The 18,849-nt window shown below is 47.6% G+C and overlaps 1 protein-coding gene across 1 annotated transcript; it reads left to right on the top strand.

The window, feature by feature from the left end:
• The first annotated feature begins 6,924 nt into the window (after positions 1 to 6,924).
• On the top strand, positions 6,925 to 10,494 carry LOC120672094 (homeobox-leucine zipper protein HOX3-like). Its single transcript, XM_039952388.1, has 4 exons — positions 6,925 to 7,079; positions 7,239 to 7,477; positions 8,143 to 8,222; positions 9,912 to 10,494. Exons 1-4 carry the CDS (start codon positions 7,007 to 7,009, stop codon positions 10,213 to 10,215), a joined length of 696 nt encoding a protein of 231 aa, XP_039808322.1. The 5' UTR covers positions 6,925 to 7,006; the 3' UTR covers positions 10,216 to 10,494.
• Positions 10,495 to 18,849: the final 8,355 nt, after the last annotated feature.

Raw genomic sequence — 18,849 nt, 5'->3', positions numbered from 1 at the left:
AGTACGAAGTACATCGAAACACGCAGCGGGAGCACTGTTTCGAGATGGTTAAGAGATGAGGCCCCCATTTAGTTCTCAAAAATTTTTGCACAATCTTCGGATACATACATGAGCATTAAATGCAGCTGAAAAATTAACTAATTACACAGTCTAACTGATTAGCACGAGCTGAATCTTTTAAGGCTAATTAGTTTATAATTAGATACTATTTATCAAATAACAATGAAATATGCTACAATATCAAAACTCAAATTTTTTCACCAATTAAACACACCCTGAGTAGTACTAGTAAGCTGCAGGCGGAGGAGGCGTGGGAACAGAAAGAAACAGAATCTTAGCCTGCGAAAGGCTTGCCCCTTTCTAGGGAATCAGACGGGCCGGACGCGATGTGGATCCTGAGCCAGGCACACCGGCGGCCCCGCCGGGCCAGGCTTCAGGCTTGGCTTGGCTTGCCCGGCCGGGGTCGACACCCAAAGGAAAAGGGAAAAGGCGCCGGTGCTTCCCAGAGGCAGTCGCAAAAGAAGACAAACGACATGATTCGCTGCGGACGCCAGCCGCGACAAAGCGCGGCCCTCACCTGTCCCCTCCGCCCGCCACTGCCGCTTCCGATGCCGGCCTGCCTGCACACCCGGCCCCGGTCGCTCACGGCGCGCACGACGGGACGGCTCCGCCCGGCTCTGCGACTAGCCTGCCTTTACACTGTGCGTGCTCTGCGCCACGGCGCGCGCGGGACGGCGGGCTTGCGGACCATCCGGGCCGCCCGGGCGGGGAACGCGACGGATGGTGGATGGATGGATGGATGGATGGACGGGCGCCCCGACCAGTCGACCGCCCACAGTGTGATGTGATGCTAATGTGGGGAAGATCTTGATCTCACGCCGCCGGGGAATCCGGCCGGATGGGGCGGGCCGCACTCGACTCCAGTGGCGCCGCTCGTACGTGCGCCCGCCCGCGACCCGCGTGGTCGTGTACTCGTGATTGCTCGCACGTACACGACGGGGGAGTACGCGACGTTGCCCTTATCCGTTAGGATTTTCACAGCGGCATGATTGAATGTCTGGGCTTGCATTGGACGAGGAGTTAAGGACTCGTTGCGCCCGTGTCTTGCCAAGAGGCCTTTATCACGTCAGAGCTACTAGGAAGCGAGATCGTCGCCATTTGCTACAACAGTTTTTCAAGCTTGACTGAACCTGGGATCGAGCTCGATCAGCGTTTCCGCCACACCTTGACGAATTCAAGAGAACCGCATTGCTTGCGTTGAATGCCCGCAAACAATATATATGCAAGCTGGGAGCAGACAACCCATGTAAAAACACCCATTCTCGACATGATAGGCCCGCGTACACACCTGACAGATGCCCGTGCGCCGCTTTGTCCGCTGTGTGGTGCGCTGCTCTGCTCTCACTAAACGGTCAAGGCGTCTTCAGTGGCAGTGCGTGCGTGTCACATCTATCCATCCCGTCGTCCCTGGATCAAAGCTCGACTGGACGGACATGCAATGCATGACTCCCAACAACTCCATTTCACATCGATGGCACGCCTGCCGATCCGGCACGCCGTTCCTTGGCGCGCGCCGCTTTATTCATTCGGGCTACGACGGGCGGGCGCCTGGCTACACGCTAGCAGGCCTCGTGGAACGCATTCTTCATCTCGTCTCGTTCTAGTCGAAAGAAAGGAGAAGGGCGACCCTGCTGCTTCGATTGGGAACAGCTAGAGTTGCGCCCGGAGACCTTGGCTTTGTTTATTTGCAAAAACTTTTAGAATTTTAGTATCGTAGTACTTTCGTTTGTATTTAATAATTATTATCCGATTATGGGTTAACTAGGCTCAAAAGATTCGTCTCGTAAATTACAGACAAACTGTATAATTAGTTATTTTGTCTAGCTACATTTAATACTTCATGCATGTGTTCAAAAATTCGATATGACGTAGAATCTTATAAGATTTTGGAATTTTGGATGCAAAACAAAGGGCCTTATCGATCGTATGATCGACATGCACTCCAGTGTACAATGTCCAGTCCTCAAACGACGAACCAGGCTCGCTATTCTTAGGTCACGAAATTTTTTGGATTTTGGTACTATAGCACTTTCGTTGTTATTTGACAATTAATATCCAATCATGGACTAATTAGGTTTAAAAGATTCGTCTCGTCATTTACAGTTGAACTATATAATTAATTATTTTTTCAACTGTATTTAATATTCTATGTATATGTCCGAAGATTCGATGTGACGAGTAGTATAGGAAAAATTTTGGGAACTAAACAGGGCCGGATTGGTTTCTGCCAACCAACAAAGGACTGTACTATTCTATAGTGTTAAAAAAAACAGTCCACTCTACTACTCCTCAGAAGGGCGACGCCAATCATGTGAACATGATGAATAATCCACTCCTTCGGTGGTTCACCCACGAATTCAGAAGCTCAGGCTTAAACCAAACCCAGCGGCCAGCGCTGTAAAAACGAGTCACGTCACTCTTGGTCTCGTTCGTGGCCACCCGAAACGCGAGATTTACCGGACGTGGGTAAGCCCATGCGCATCCATGATCCATCCCCGGCCAGTCGGCGGTGGGGAAAGCGGCGGCCGGCGCCCGGCGGAGCGACCATAGGTTGGTGGCGGTGCAATGATTACGGCGGCCGAGCTGCGGCCCGACAGCCAAACTCGCCTACCCCTGAACCGGGGGACCTGCCGGAGTTTCCCCTGCACCCGCCGCGTCCATGCGCCGCTACACGTGCCATCCACGCCCCGGCCCCCCACCTCCTCCTGCCTCGTGGGCCACCTCCTACTACGCGGCGCGGCGACTAGCCCAGGGTCCAGCGCCCCAGCCGGCCAGCCAGCCGGCCCAGTCAGTTCGACATGACGAGTCGAGTCAAAGCCCGCGGGGCCCGCTTCAGCTAGTCCCATGCAACTCTCGCTTTTTTTACTGGACTTTACAAGTTGTAGCATCTGAACTTACACATAGACCCACACACACAGGGTTCACCAAACCGGTGGAAACTGGTCCGGTTTGACCGGTTACCGGTCCGGCCTGGTTCCGGTTTGGGCCGGTACCAAAACGGCTCAAATTCAAAATTTAAATTTGAATTTAAAAAAATCCTAAAAATACTTCAAGGTGCGACGAATTTAATGGTGTCAAATTTTCTAAAAAATTCATTCATTTAGTATAGTTTGCGGGGATTTGAAGTTAAACAAAAAAAAGCGTGCATATAAAAGTATACAAATACAATGTAAAAGTAGTACAAAAGAGGTTTGGAGGGTTCATTTAGACTAAAATATGTTATACAAATATTTATTTAGTATACTTTGCGGGCATTTGAATTTAAACTAAAAAAGAAAAAAATAATTGAATTTGACCGGTTAAAAGTCAAACCGACTGGTAAGCCAGTCGGAACCGGTTGAACATGCGATTTTGAATTTGAATTTGAATTTGACCGGTTTCCGGCCAAACCGGTCCGGTATACCGGTACCGGAGCCCGTGAAAGGATCGATGGACCAAGAGGGGGGGTGAATTGGGTCTTTTTCAATTTCTAAAACACAATAAAGCAACCTTAACCTATGCAATGCTAGTAAGACATCAATTCACCAACCGGATAACTAAGCTACCTACACAAGCTAAGAGAGATATAAAGAAAAGTAAAGCCTAGCAAGGTAGATTTAAGTTATGATCTCTAAGTCAAGCACATGAATAAATTGCATGAAAGAAAATGCTTGAATAAAGAGAGTGGACAAGAGACGACCGGGTTATTTTCCCGTGGTATCGATGTGTTGGCACACACCCCTAATCCATGTTGTGACACTCACAAAGAGTCTTGTCACCTCCCAAGTCACCGAGACGAGGGCGCTCACTAAGAGTCTCCGTTCACCATCCCGGCGTGGTGGAGATCAAGCCACGTACAATCTTCTTCTCCGGGCTCCCACAATCCTTGGCAAGCTCCGCGAGAAACACCTCGATCACCAAGATCGCCTAGGTGATGCCAATCACCAAGAGTAACAAGTTAAGGCCTTCACTTGAGTAAGAACCGATCACCAAGAACGGATGCATACAAGCTTCTCTCTACTCAAGTCCTTAATCTTGCTTCTTGATTGATTGAATGAACAAGTATGTGAAAGATGAAGCTCAAGGTGGCACTTGACTATAGTATGAGTGTTTGGATGTTGCCTGGTGTCAAGAGATGCAAAATGACCCATTGGAGGGGCATATATAGGCAGCTCACACGAATAGAGTCGTTGGAGAAAAGCTGCCAGAAAACTGCGTAGCGCCGGTTAATCCGACGATCCTCCAATAGCCAGCGTCGGTTTAACCGATGAATGTAAACTGCCCCTTCTGAAAACTAGCCGTTACAACTTGGGCAGATTAACCGACGTATCATCGGTTTAACCGGTGAGTGTAGTTGTCCACTGATCAACTGAAAAACCAAGTCTCTGGACAACTGCACCGACGTTAACTCAAAACCATCGTCGGTTTAACCGGTGAGTACAACTTCAGAAATCTCTGGAAAAACCATCTCACTGGTCAATTGCACCGACGTCTCATTTCAAACAGCGTCGGTTTAACCGGTGTATAGAACTTGAAATACTCTGGAAAAAACCAACTCTGGACTAATGCACCGACGTCAAATTCAAACACGTCGGTTTAACCGGTGTATTGACTTGTCCAGACTCTGCTGACTTCGTTTAACCGACGTATAGAAATTTGTGAGCGTCAGTTAAACCGGTGTTAAAGACTTTTTCTGATTTTGCCTTTTCTGATTTGAGTCTTGAATGAAATCCAAATATTCTTGACATATAAGTTGAGAACCACTTATTTGAACTTCTAGGAACCTGAGTGTGCATCCATTTTTTATTAACCATGTCCATGCTCAAGTTACTTGGCCTTAACCCCTCTTAATAGTGCGATCACTACAAAACTATAAAACCTATACTAACCTAAGTGTCCTTCTCAACCTTATGACACTTAGGACTAGAAAGATCCTTAGTCTTGACATACATATGAGTTGAAAACCGAGATCGCCTTTTGGATAATGAAATTGAGGGGCCTCTTTTGACATATGACCAAATGAGCGATAATGATCTATTAAGCTGCACAAACTCATTAGTCACAATAATGGTTGTCATTAATTACCGAAACATACCTTGATAGCCTAGATGCTTACACCCCGCCGGTTTGACCGAACCGGTCGGTAAATTAAACCCTGTACACACCACACTCACACACTCACACACCACCTATGCGCAAGCTAAGACCTATACTCTATACTCACACTCACACGCCTGCATTGAAGAGATGGACTCAGACACCAATTCTCAACATGTGTTGAAGGCCACCAAAAAATTCTAGAAAATCCACCGAAATTCATCCCCACAGGAGATCCAACCAGGGACCTCCACCGGAGGAGAGGGCGCTACTGAGGCGCTGCTGACCGACCGGTCGCAGGCCCGTTCGCCATGCAACTCTCGTCCTGCGCCGTGAGGCTGTGCGTGACACTGCGTGATGCCTGCCACAGCATCTCGCAGCTCGTCCATATCTGGTCCGCCAGTTTAGTTTCCAAAAATTTTCATGATGAATTTTTGAACACATGTATAAAACAATAAATGTAATTTAAAAAATAATAAATTACACAATCTAGCTGTAAATAATGAGGTTAATATTTTGAGTCTAATTAGTCCATGATTGAATATTAATTATCAAATAAAATAAAAATACTATAGTAACCGAATTCAAAAAAATTCGTGGAGCGTCTCGTGTTTCACTGTTCCGTTCCTCACTTCTTTTTCTTTTTCCATACAAAGGCAAGAGGTATGCGAAGGGTACATGCTGCTATGGGTACATATATATCCATATATATATGCAAAATGGAATCAAGCACCATGTATTACACGATTAGTGTGCAATGGTCGGCAACCTAAGCTTTCTATAAATATATATATGCAAGACAATGTCCAAGTGTAGAGGCATCACTTGTGTTCCACTAGACGTGAGCGACAACCCATCATGACGATTGACGGGACAATCCTTTTCGTGCACAATCGTTACCACCACTACCACTACTAGTAACAGCTAAAATCATCAGCGCAATCAAATGAAGAACCAAAATCATTCCCGAAACAAACCTCAGTCAAAGAACAAGAAAACCCCATCATCTGTCCAACAGTGTGGCCCTAATAATTTCTCGGCAGACAGTACCAGCAGGCACCAGTACCCCGCCACAGTATTTTTTCCAACACTATTTTTTTTTGGCAAAATAGCCACATTGATCCTTCAACTTTGCTCCAAGGATCAACTTGGTCTCTCAACTTTCGAAAAGACCAATTTGGTCCATCAACTTTTTTTAGGCCAAACTTGTCCCTATATTGATGTGATGGTCCATAATACCATGAGATAGATGCGAAAAGTCAGTTTTACTCTTAGCTCCTTCTCATACTCAATTTCCATAATTGTGTAGTTGTAATTAATCAATAATAGGTCACAATAGATCTATTATTCTGTCAACTGATTTGATGTCTCCCGTATTTGTTGAAATGGCCTTTCGAATTTAATTTAGTCTAGATCACATAAGAATATCATGCACATATTTGATTAACTTGTTACACCAATGCTAAACATGTAAATTGTGAAGGAGAGAAAATAGCCAAGGGTAACGATGACTTTTTAGCATTAGTCTAATGGTATTATGGAGCATTAAATCAGTATAAAGACAAATTTGACCTAAAAATAAAAGTTGAGGGCGCAAATTGATCTTTTTGAAAGTTGAGGAATCAAATTGACCCTTGGAGCAAGGTTGAAGGACCAAATTGTCTATTTTTCCATTTTTTTTCTCTCCCACTGTTAAAAGTTCCCAACGCATCCCCTCCGCCCCCGCCGGCGCCCGGCGCTTATATAACGCGCCCCCAGGCTTCTACTCCTTTCCAATCTGTGCTTGTCTTTGCTTGCCCCCTCTCCCTTCCCACACCCTTCGTCTCTCGGTCTCCCTTTTTTCCTGCTTCTGTGCCTGCATTGGGTGGCGATGGGGTCCACCTCTCCCTCAGGCCTGGAGCTCACCATGGCTGTCCCCGGCCTCAGCTCCTCCTCTGGCTCAGGTAAGCCCAGCAGGAGAGGAGATCACATGCTGCTAGCAGGCAGAGCTCCATGTGTTCTTCAAATGTTCGTGATGCGTGTTTCCAGTAGGCGTGGAAAACTTGCTTGGGGTTTGCGCATTTGCTAAATCATCAGTGTGGGTGTATGTGTTGGTTTGGCAGAGGGCGGGTTCGGATGCAACGCCGGGAGCGGGAGCGGGAACGCCATGAGGGACCTGGACATGAACCAGCCGGCGAGCGGCGGCGAGGAGGAGGAGTTCCCGATGGGCAGCGTGGAGGAGGACGAGGAGGAGCGGGGCGCCGGCGCCGGCGGGCCGCACCGCCCCAAGAAGCTCCGGCTCTCCAAGGAGCAGTCCCGCCTCCTGGAGGAGAGCTTCCGCCTCAACCACACCCTCACGCCGGTGAGTCGCCGCTGCCCTGCTCCGCTCTACTCCTCTGACTGAGCCAGCCATTCCCATGCTTTTGTCCTTCCCCTTGACGCATCAACCATTCAATTCAAGCTCGCCGGCACGTACGGCCTGCGTCGTGACGGCTACGTACGGCCAAAACGATTGGCACGGTGTACGTGCGTACTTCACGTCGTACTAGTACCGTATCTGGATTCCGAGAATCGGATTCTGGTGGCCGTCCATCATTTAACGGCCGGCCGGTGGTGTCACATAGTTCTTCCTTCTTCGAGGTGTGATGGTATGGTATGGCTGGCACATGCGTAACGAATCCAGATACGCAGTACAAGTCTTTCCACTTCCAGTTCCAGTAGTACGTACGAACTTGCAAGCGTCCTTGTAAGTAAGGAGGATCGATGACAGTGCAGATCCCTGATCGTGTGATCCGGTGCCGTAGATAATCTAGCTAGTTTTGTACAGCGGCCGTCGTAGCTAGACTAGTCTAACGTTTGTCTCGCATGCATTGTACTCTCCTAGCACTGTGTACTACGATGCCAAGTAAAAGCAGTTACTTCGAACAGCTGCTACTGTAGGTTTGACTAGCAGGAGTGTGTTGCTACTCCAATGCAATACATAAGAAATTTAATGGCGTTGGAAAATGCGATTTTTTTTCCCTGCAGAAGCAAAAGGAGGCCTTGGCTGTCAAGCTCAAGCTGCGGCCCAGGCAGGTGGAGGTCTGGTTCCAGAACCGCAGGGCTAGGTACGTATACTGCTGCTTCCATGCATTAGTTCGGTCTGCAACAGACATGCCGCGTTTTCATGTCCTGAACAAGTGAAGTAGTAGCTAGCTGCTAGCTGTTGGCCAATAACCATGGCAAACCGCTGCCTAGCTACGTGTTTTTTTTTTGTTCCTACGGTAAACTAGTGTACGCGTTTGCTGCATAGTCTGTCACTCAGTCCATGGCAGTCATCATTAACTATTTGCGAGCACTTTATAATCAGATTAACTATTACTAGAGTAGGACGGGTAATAAAACTGAAGGAACAACATGGAGTGTATCTATGTCCTGTCAGTGGTCACGAGAGGCTAGTTATAGTTGATACTACTACGCACTTGAAGAGGTTGTAAGGTTCTTATATATGATTGGAAAAAAATGATGTTTTGTTCATTTTGTTTCAAGTCTAGTTGGCGAATGAGATGACAGTAGTTTAACAAATGGAGCCATTGCTTATATCGGACAAAAATGGCTTAGGTTTCTGAGGTAATTTCACTCGTGGAAAGACTGTATCAGTCCCTGCCATAAGACATTTATGAACACGGGTCATTTATCCAAGCTGACATCTTGTAGTCATAACAATAGCTTTTCAAATGGTTCACGTGCTCACATGAACACAAGGGACCATTTGTTTGAAAAAGCCAAGCTTTGTTTCATGCTATCCATATAGAAAATTCAGACCAACTTAACTTAGTTACGCTGTTATTTGGCCGCTGAGAAAATCCATACCAATAGGCTTTCTGCCCACATGCTAGATGAAATTCTGAAAGAAAAATATTCTACTGTGTCCTATGCAAACTTTGCATTAGACTCTACATACTTTTTTATCGATCTCACATAGTACTAGCTAGAGTGGTTACTTAATGTTGATGCAAACTCAGTTTTACATACTAAATAATAGTCCCAACACTAGAACGAGCCCACTTCCTTCCAACAAAATCATGGGCCCTTCCCTCAGTTAAGGTGACAAGGATCATTAGGTATCCATCTTGAAACTTGGACTGCATCCGAGATGTGAGACAGCAACAGTCAGCTAGATTCTCTAGCCAAATAAAGTAGGCAGAGCTTGCACGGTTGCACCCTTGTGCACTCCATTGAGCTTGTTGACGGAATAGATTACTAGCTCCATTGTGTTCGTGCAATCAGATTATTGTCTCTATCTAGAGCTAGAGGCCGAGCCGGTTTAGTTGCCCCCAAATAAAGCACGGGCATGCATGCACGTGGACTAATCTCGGCACGTGCTAGGAGCATTAGCTGCCTGTAGCTTGCTGACCCTAGTTGTGATTGTGAACTTGTGATTGATGGATGCATGGCTCAGCACAGCAAGTCACGTGAGGAACAAGTGATTGAAAGGCTAATCCGGCTTATCCCCAGCTGCAGAGTCATTGGCCTCCACTCTTTGTCGGGGGTGTTAAGGGTCTCGGAATGGGGGCCTAAAGGTCAAAATAAGTAGCTTCTGGTACTCGACTCGACGCTACTTTAACATCTAGAAACCTTGTAGCCGTCAGAGACGTGAGACGTGCCGTGCATGTCAGGACAGAGACCTTTGGTTGATTACTCTTAACAATCTTGTTGTCATGGAGTACTGATCATGATTAGACACGCAGTAACAGTGAAGTTCAGTTGTTCTGGACTGATAACCTAACCTGAGGACGGGCGTGGTGTATACGCAGGACGAAGCTGAAGCAGACGGAGCTGGAGTGCGAGTACCTGAAGCGGTGCTTCGGCTCGCTGACGGAGGAGAACCGGCGGCTGCAGCGGGAGGTGGAGGAGCTGCGCGCCATGCGGATGGCCCCGCCCACCGTGCTCTCCCCGCACACCCGGCAGCCGCTCCCGGCGTCCGCGCTCACCATGTGCCCGCGCTGCGAGCGCATCACGGCGGCCACGACGACGACGGGCGCCCCCGCCGCGCGCACCCCCCGCCCGGCGGCAGCGGCGGCGAGCCCCTTCCACCGCGGCGTTTTGATCAGGCGCTAGAGGAAGGGAAAAGTTTGGTTGCTAGGGGATGAAAAGAGTCGTGTAAATTGATGGTGCCGGAAAAACAGCGTGGGCACCTGTAGCTGTAGGTGTGTAGGGGTTTGGATCTTGGAGTCGTTTTGGCCGCCGTTCCCGTCCGTGTTCCTCCATGCCACGCCATGCCTGGTTCGAAAGTTTGTAGCTTGGTCGTGTCTTGACAGACGGACGGACGGAGGGATCGGTTGGTCGTCAGTTCGTCCCTTGCGTGTATCTGATAGTGATGGGTCGTTTCTGCTTCCATGACAATTGTTTCCACGCTTGTGGGCCCATCTATTCGGCCCAAAACTGTAGTGCTAAAATTCGTTTGAGACAAGGCCCAGCAACAATGGGAATTCCAGTTGTGGGTTACTCCACGTCCGGGCAGATGGCCATATATACTGAATAATCCTTCCATTTTCAGATTTTCTGCTGCTTGGTACGGCTGTACTACAACTGTAGCGAGTTTCCGCGATATATTCTCACACATGGATTAGTGCTATGTTTACATGAATGGTTATGATGAGATGAGGAACAAGTAAGCCACCCAGAACATGCGTGCGTTAACTGTCTTCCCACGGGATGGGTATATGACTCAGGAGCCCCCCTTTTACTCATGCAACTTTCATGTGGAGTAACGTTCGCCGCGTAATGTGGTCATGTGGAGGGCTCCAAAAGAGCCTCGCGTAGTCGCATTACGTGACAATAACACAGTGCATCTTGGAAGCCGCGTGGAGAAAGATCAGACATACTCTAGGTACGGTTGGGGCAAGCTCGCTATACATGCACGCATGAGATGGTCCATGACGATTCCATGTAATTCTGCATACAGTTTACATGCAGCAATGTAGCATGATCACCACGTACGACGGCCCCGGTCGGCCGGCTTGCATTGCACGGGACCAAATTAAAGTCAGGCCCGTATCTGGGCACGTGCAGGCCGTGCGACCGCACAGGGCCCCCGAATTCAAAGGGCCCCCAAAATATTAGATATATATTAGATATAGTCATGTAAACACTTTAATTTAGTTGATTGTTTGACCCAATTTGTGGCAAAACATGGCCCAAATTGCTCCTAAAAGATAAATCGTCGTAGGCGTATCACTTGCCACTTTTTTTTACATGGGTGCTGTTTGGGGTCACGTGTGTGATCTCAAGTGTACCTGTCACAGCACCCCAACCTCTTCAAGATTTCGTGTTTTGGACATAAAATCGGCATAATAAACCAGACCCCTCAATGCTTTGTTGCTAGAACAATCTTTTTTTTCGGAAAAAATTTTTTGTTGCCCAAACAATAACAATTGTTCCAGCAACAAAAAAAATTACCGGAACAAAAAAATAGTTATTGGGCCTTATATGATGATTTAACTATCAGTCACACGTGTGACTTCTAACATTTGTGCTTTCACACAGCACATCGCGCTTGTGTGACTTCTAACATTTGTGCTTTCACACAGCATACCGCGCTTACCGACTGGTATCGCTTGGTATTCATGATCCTTCACTAGGCCACCAGGGCCCCAGTCCATTGTTTCGCACAGGGTCCCCGAATTTGCCGGTACGGCCCTGATTAAAGTCCAGCTGTTGGAGAAGGTACCACCCTACCAGATGGCCTCACGGCCTGCTCGCGTCTTATATATGTGGACCGGCCAAGCCTCGCTACTGTGCAACTGCAAAGAACAAAAGAGTTGTGTACTCTCTCACTGGAAAGCGTAGCCCTGTGCATGCATGTCGTCAGGAGGCCCGCTTGCTGCAGTTGTTAGTTCAACGCTATCGAGACGACCCGGAAATGGTGGCAGCTGATGGCGACGATCTAGCCAACGAGACGAGGAGGACACGAGACTGGTACTAGCAATACTCAGCCATGCTTCTTCTAGCCGGGTGCGATCCACGCACACAGCATTTGCGCACATGGCGCTGTCCCGTGCCGTGCGTGCTCTCTACGTACACAACCTAGCTACTGGATGGTCATGTCTCCTCGCTAGGTGTGGCATTGGCTCTTGCTATTGGACACTCTACAATGTTGGTTTTTGCTAGTGGACACTACTCAATCTTGTATTTGCTCATGGACACTCTTCAAGTATGCATATTTGCTATAAGACACTTTAGATAATATAATAGTCATTTTTAAGAGGAGGAAGAGAGAAAAATTCCAAAATGACCAAATTGCCCATGGCTCCAACCCTACCCAGTTCAACGGCATCCAAACCCCACACACCCCCACGTCCGCAGAACCCCCCTTCCCCACCACCCATCTGCCGCCCGCCCCCGCCCCACCCCCGCCTCCACACGTTCGTCGTCGCCGCCAGGATACCGTCGCCCGACCGGAGATCGCCCCCGACCGCCGCCGACCGAAGACCGCCCCCGACTGCCGCCGGTAGGAGACCGCCCCTGACCGCCGCCGTCGCCGCTAGGAGACCGCCGCGGTGCGTGGCGTGCAGGTGCTGGGTGTGCCCCGGGCTAGCCCGGCACGAGAGCGTGGGCCGTGCTTGGGCCGCCACCCCCCAGCACGTCGGGCGGCACGGCCCGACATAGGCCGGCCCGGGTAGGGCCCGGCATCCGAGGTGGCCGCCGGCCAGGCCGGCCCAGCACCCCAGCCAGCCCATGAAGGGGAGGGGAGGGGGGCATATATAGTCGCACCCCCCGCCTGCGGCTCCCCATTCCCAACCCCCCAACCCTAATCCTCGACCCCGGCCGCCACTCGTCTCGCATTCTTCGCCTCCCCCGCTTCCGGCCGCCGACCGCCGGCTTCTCGCCTCCCCCTCCCCCTCCGGTGACTCGGTGAGTACTTGTAGATCATGTAGGCCTTGCCTGAAGCCGCCACGGTTCGTCCTCGTCGCCTCCCCTCCCACCCTCCTCCTCTGTCCTCTTCCTCTCGACCTCCCTTGCGGCTCCGCCGCTCCACACTCGACCGGAAGCCCTCATCTCGCCGTTGGCCATCATCCTCTCGTCTCTGTCCGGCTCCGGACTCCGGCTGCGCAGGTAAGAGGCTAACCCTAACCCTAGATCTAGGTCTAGGGAGTTCCATTCTAGCCTTCTCCTATTCTTGAGGCTAACCTCTCGACTCTCCTTGTCGTTTCTTGGCTGCAGGTCTCATGCTCGGGCCCGCGCGTCGTTGAGGAACGGAGCCGCGGAGGTTGTGTTGATGGAGGACTTGGAAGAGTACACCATCAACGACGACCTCAGGGCCTGCTGGCTCGCTGGAGACGACGAGGACGACCTGGCGTCCGGCGGCGAGGCATTGTTTGGTAGCTCCGCGGCTCGGATCAATGTTGATGGCGGTGATGATGTTGGTGCTGCTGGAGGTATAGGTGCTAAGCCTTCACCGCCTGCGATGCCTTCTTCTACGCCATCTGCCTCTACTGGCACTAGCGTTCGGTTGAAGCGTGTCCGGTCTGGTGCCTGGAATGACTTTGAGGATATCTTCGAGGATTCTCCCACTGGTAGGAAGGTGAGAGTTGCTGCTAAGTGCCTTCATTGCTCTCATGTTCTTTCTGCTCGGTCTGCTGCTAGTACTGGACATCTTCTCCGGCATCAGAAGGTATGTGTTGCTAAAGCTAAACATGCTTCTATGATTCAGTCTCGTCTACAATACAATGCTGATGGTTCTGTAAAGTGCTGGGACTATAAGCCTGATGTTGCACGTAAAGAGTTGTGTCGCTTAATTGCTAGACTTGATTTGCCTCTTGGATTTGGTTATGAAAAAACATTTGAGGAATACATTCATCGTGCTCATAATCCTCGTTTTGTTAGTGTTTCAAGGCAAACAACAACTAGAGATCTTGAAAAGTATTTTCTGGACCGTCGATATTCTCTAATTGAGTGCTTGAAATCTGTTAATTCTGTTTGCCTTACATCTGATATTTGGTCTGGCAACGCTAAGGAAGACTATCTTAGTGTTGTTATCCATTATGTTTCTGCTGATTGGGAGTTAGAAAAGAGGGTGATTGGTCTCCGACTAATTGATGTCTCTCACTCTAGTGTTAACATTGCTGATCGTGTTGATTCTGTTGTCACTGAATTTGGTTTGAAAGATAAGGTTTTTTCTGTCACACTTGATAATGCTTCTTCTAATGCTTCTGCTATGGCCAAACTCATTCCAAAATTTGTTGGTTACCTTGGTCCTGACCCTAATCCACTTGACAATCATGATAGAGCATTGCGTGGTCTTTTACACCAGAGATGTGCATGTCACATTATAAACCCGATTGTCAAGTCTGGCTTAAAAAGGATTAAGACTTATTTTGAGGCTTTTAGGACTGCAATTTCTTTCTTGAACTCTTCTAACCAACGTATTGGTGAATTTCACAACTTTTGCCTTGTTAAGGGGGTAAGCCCTAGGAAATTTGGTTTGGATATGGATGTGAGATGGAATTCTACTTATCTCATGCTCAAGCACCTTATACCATACAGATCCACTTTCACTATCTTTATTGGTGCTAATTATGGTTTGGTTAATGGTCAACCCCTTCTTAGTGATGGTCATTGGGTTGTTGCTGAGAAGATGATGGAGTTTCTTGAAATGTTTTATGAATCTACTGTTGTATTATCTGGTGTTTATTATCCTACCAGTCCTTTGATGCTGCATCATATACTTGACATTGCTCAGCATTTGCATTCCAAAGACAATGATCCATTGCTTATGAACATTGTTACTCCTATGAAACTAAAGTTCCTTAAGTACTGGCAGAATATACCTCTTTTGTATTCCTTTGCCTTTATTTTGGATCCAAGAGCCAAGATAAGAGGTTTTCATAATGTTCTCTGGCTTCTTGCTCAGACTATTTGTACTGATTATTCAGCCTACTTCAGTGAGGTAAGAACAGAATTATACAAACTGTTTAACAAATATGAAGCTAAGTTTGGTGCAGTTAGGGTGCAAAGGCAATCTTAGGTAGCTCCTACTGGTAAGAAAAAAACGGCTTGGGGTAAGATCTTTGGAGCTCCTGGTTCTAATTTAGATGGTTCTGATTCTACATCTGCTCCATCCTCATCTACTCCTGCTATTTCAACTGTTTCTTAGTTATCTGCTTATTTGGATAGTGACACCCTAACCTGTTATGATGATGACTTTAATATCCTTCACTGGTGGCATGAACATAAACTTACATACCCTATTCTATCCATACTTGCTAGAGATGTCATGTCTGTCCCAGTTTCTATTGTTTCTTCAGAGTCGTGCTTTAGTCTAACTGGCAGGGTAATTGAAGAGCGGCGCCGGCGGTTGCTGCCTCATGTAGTGGAAATGTTGACTTGTGTGAAAGATTGGGAGTTGGGAGATGCAAGAGCACAACATGAGGTTGAGAAGGGGATGGAAGAGATGGAGTATGCCTTCAGTAGACTCATGGAGGAGGAAGGACAAGGTCAACCTAATGATCAGTAAGTTCTTGCCTTCTTGGACTCTTAGTCTCTTATGATTTATGATCTAATTCTAATGCTCAGCTGATTTTTTGCTAGGCCTGCCTCAACTGGTGGTGGACCTGCCTCTACTGGTGGTGGCCCTGCCTCTACCACTGGGTCTGCCCCTTCTGTTTCATGAAGACAGGCAAGGCAATTGCCATTTTGGTCTTTTGGCAATCAAGAATCAAGAGTGCAAATGCAAGTGCAAGTCTGCAGTTCTATTCTTTTGCATTTGTGTTCTATTCTTGTATTGTAATCATGACATTATGTATGTAATGAACAATGAACCTTGAATTATAAATCTGGGTTGTACTTTTTTTTTCTTCCTAGGGTTTCTCACAAGGGTGAGTTTTACCTAGAAAGGTTTTTAATGAGGCAGCTACACTTGATCAAGTGTTAAAACAGATTTAAAATTCTCCATCACCTGCAATGAAGGGGTGAACTTTTGATTATTTACTTGCTTGTTTGTGATTATGCTTGTCTGTCAGTTTGTTTGAAAATTTGACATGTTTTTTTGCCTATTCTGAGAATTTGTCTAAATGTATCTTTGAATTTGGAGTTGTTTGAGTAGTGGCTTGGTGTACAGGCCGTGGGCCGGCACGAGCACGCTCTAGAGGCCGTGCTTCACGGGCTGGCCCGGCATGAAAACGGCCCGTGGGCTCGTGCCTGGGACGTCCCCCAGCACGGCGGGTGGCACGGCCTCCACGTGCCGGGCCAAGCCCGATCCAAACCCGATCCATTCGTGCCCGGGCCAGCCCGGGCTCAGGCCGGGCCGCCCGAATGGACATCTATAGTAGTCTGTACGCACTGCTGGATGCGTGAGCCCTGTGTGTCGCTTAACCTCCAGTCGTATAGTCATCTAAAATTTACTGAAGGAGATACATCAGCTTTCAATTTATAGATCAAAATGGTCCAACGTGTGGCACCACCATGCACCTCATGTGGGACCGTGCAGCAGCTTTCCCCTTTCTTCACACAGCAACTCCTCCCTCATCTCTCTCCTCTACCACCGGTAAGGTGCCCAAATAAGACACATGTGCTAGAAATTGCTAATCTAGCACCGGTACTCCATTGTATTGCATCTCTTCTGTTACTTTTTCTCTCCTCTTGGCACCTTCTTGGAACGCACATTGGAGAAGACCTCGCTTGACGCATCTCCATTTCCAAATGCATGTGAAAACAGACTCTTAGTACCTAGACAGACAGTTGAAGCTACTGTATAGCTAGGCGCTAGTACCATGCATGAGGCTGCATCCTGTGATCCTTGCGGCTAAATTAATCCATGCCACCATCACCAGCGGATCGAAGTCGACAAGCTAGCGGAACGTGACGCGATTTCCGACAGGCAAAGCACCTGAAATCGAGCCCGGAACCACGACAGTCTGGTCGCCGCTCGATCGGGTTGCCGCTGATCCGGCCGTGCAGCAGATGGACACGGCACGGCGGAGTCTTAGGGTGTGTTTAGATTATTTTGTATTTTATATTTTTGTGTTTTTGGAAGAGAATTTTTAATATTTGAAGTATTAAATATAGACTAATCATAAAACTAATTATAGACCTCGTCTGTAAACTACGAGACTAATCCAATGAGTCTAATTAATTCATCCTTAGAGCATGTTTACTGTAGCATAACTGTAGTAATTTAGTGTATAATCATGTCATAATTAGGCTCATTAAATTCGTCTCGCGATTTACAGACCATTTGTATAATGCGATTTATTTTTTGACTACATTTAGTACACTATACAAATAATTTATAAAAAATTTATATTTTGTTTTCTGGGATCTAAACAAGATTAGATAGGTTGCCCGAGATTGACGTAATATTTCCGTGGCTAGACTGCGAGCTAGCTAGGCCGGTGTCGGCTCTCGCTCACTGTGCCACTGTGCGAGTAACATGGGTCCATTTAAGACGTACGGCCAACTGAGCAGTCAAACTGTGCTGTCAGTTAGTTAGTCCTTGCGTCGGGAGAGAGCAAAGATTAACAAGCTACTAGAATTTCTCTCTGATGAAAGATTAACAAGCTACAGAGTTTGAGGGAAAGCTTCGTGCGTGCATTTGTTCAGGAAGAAGGAAAATCCTGCATGAGTTTGAGGGCACGTGCCTAGGATGTGAGAAGGTGACTTCAACTCACGCACCAACTTATCTTAGGCCCCGTTTAGTTCCTAAAAATTTTCAGCCAAAAATTTTCACCTCCCCTTTGAACACATGTATGAAGCACTAAATGTAATTAAATAACAAAACTAATTACACAGTTTGGATGTACACGACGAGACGAATCTTTCGAGTATAATTAGTGCATGATTAGCCATAAGTGCTACAGTAACCCATATGTGCTAATGATGCGGTCAAAGGCCTCAAAAAATTCGTCTCGCGGTTTCTAAGTGAGTTCTGAAATTAGTTTTTTAATTAGTGTCCGAAAAACCCTCCCGACATCTGGTCAAAGTGTCAATTTGACATCCAAAATTTTTTGTTTTTAGAACTAAACGCGGCCTTAGCTCATTCATGCAGGCGTGTGGCTATAAGCCCTAGAGCTCCAGCTACTCCCAGAAAACCGGACCTTCCTTCCAGAAGCGCACAGGCGGTCCCGTTGTGTCTGAGTCTGACTGTCTGTGTCTGGACACAATGGCGTTAGTACTCTTCTATGGATACGTGCCAATTTAAGAGTGATGCGTACATACATCTAGGCTTTGAGGAGAAGTGTGTACGATCAGCCTTGGCATCCAGTGCATCCAGACATCCAGTTCTACCGAGTCAACTAAGGGGTGTTTGGATGCAAGTGCGAATTTCCAAAAATATAAATTTTAGCAATAGTTCATCTAAATAGGAGTGCTAATAGTGAAGACTAAACTTTAGCGAGTATATGAGTGCTAATAGGTACTAAAGTTTAGCACTCAACTATATTCCATCCAAATAGAAAAAAAATAGCTCCAGCCTAATTTAAGACGTGTTTGGTTGTGACTTTTGAAAAAGTCGTAGATGTGGGCTGTAGAAAAACTACTGTGAGGTGTAGGGTGTGAGAAAACCGAAAGCCTTTTGATTAGACAGTCGTGGCTTTTGTGAAAACCATTAAACAGACCCACGTGTCATCCACAGCCCTCCCTACTCAACTTTCTCACTCCCTCACTGATGAGCAGACCCCACTTGTTATCTTCTTCTTCTTCTCTCTCCGTCATTCTCCCTGGAGCTCCTAGCAGCATTGGCAGCCACCACTCCTC

Source organism: Panicum virgatum, chromosome 5N (genome assembly GCF_016808335.1).
Source record: "Panicum virgatum strain AP13 chromosome 5N, P.virgatum_v5, whole genome shotgun sequence".
NCBI lineage: Eukaryota > Viridiplantae > Streptophyta > Magnoliopsida > Poales > Poaceae > Panicum > Panicum virgatum.
This window is presented reverse-complemented; position numbering and strand designations above follow the sequence as displayed.

What these genes read in the sequence shown, in the direction of transcription:
- LOC120672094 (XM_039952388.1), top strand. Translation starts at nt 7,007, where the DNA reads ATGGGGTCCACCTCTCCCTCAGGCCTGGAGCTCACCATGGCTGTCCCC. An exon ending in CAGCTCCTCCTCTGGCTCAG is followed by an intron (nt 7,080 to 7,238) that starts GTAAGCCCAGCA and finishes TTGGTTTGGCAG; the next exon opens with AGGGCGGGTTCGGATGCAAC. An exon ending in TTCCAGAACCGCAGGGCTAG is followed by an intron (nt 8,223 to 9,911) that starts GTACGTATACTG and finishes GTGTATACGCAG; the next exon opens with GACGAAGCTGAAGCAGACGG.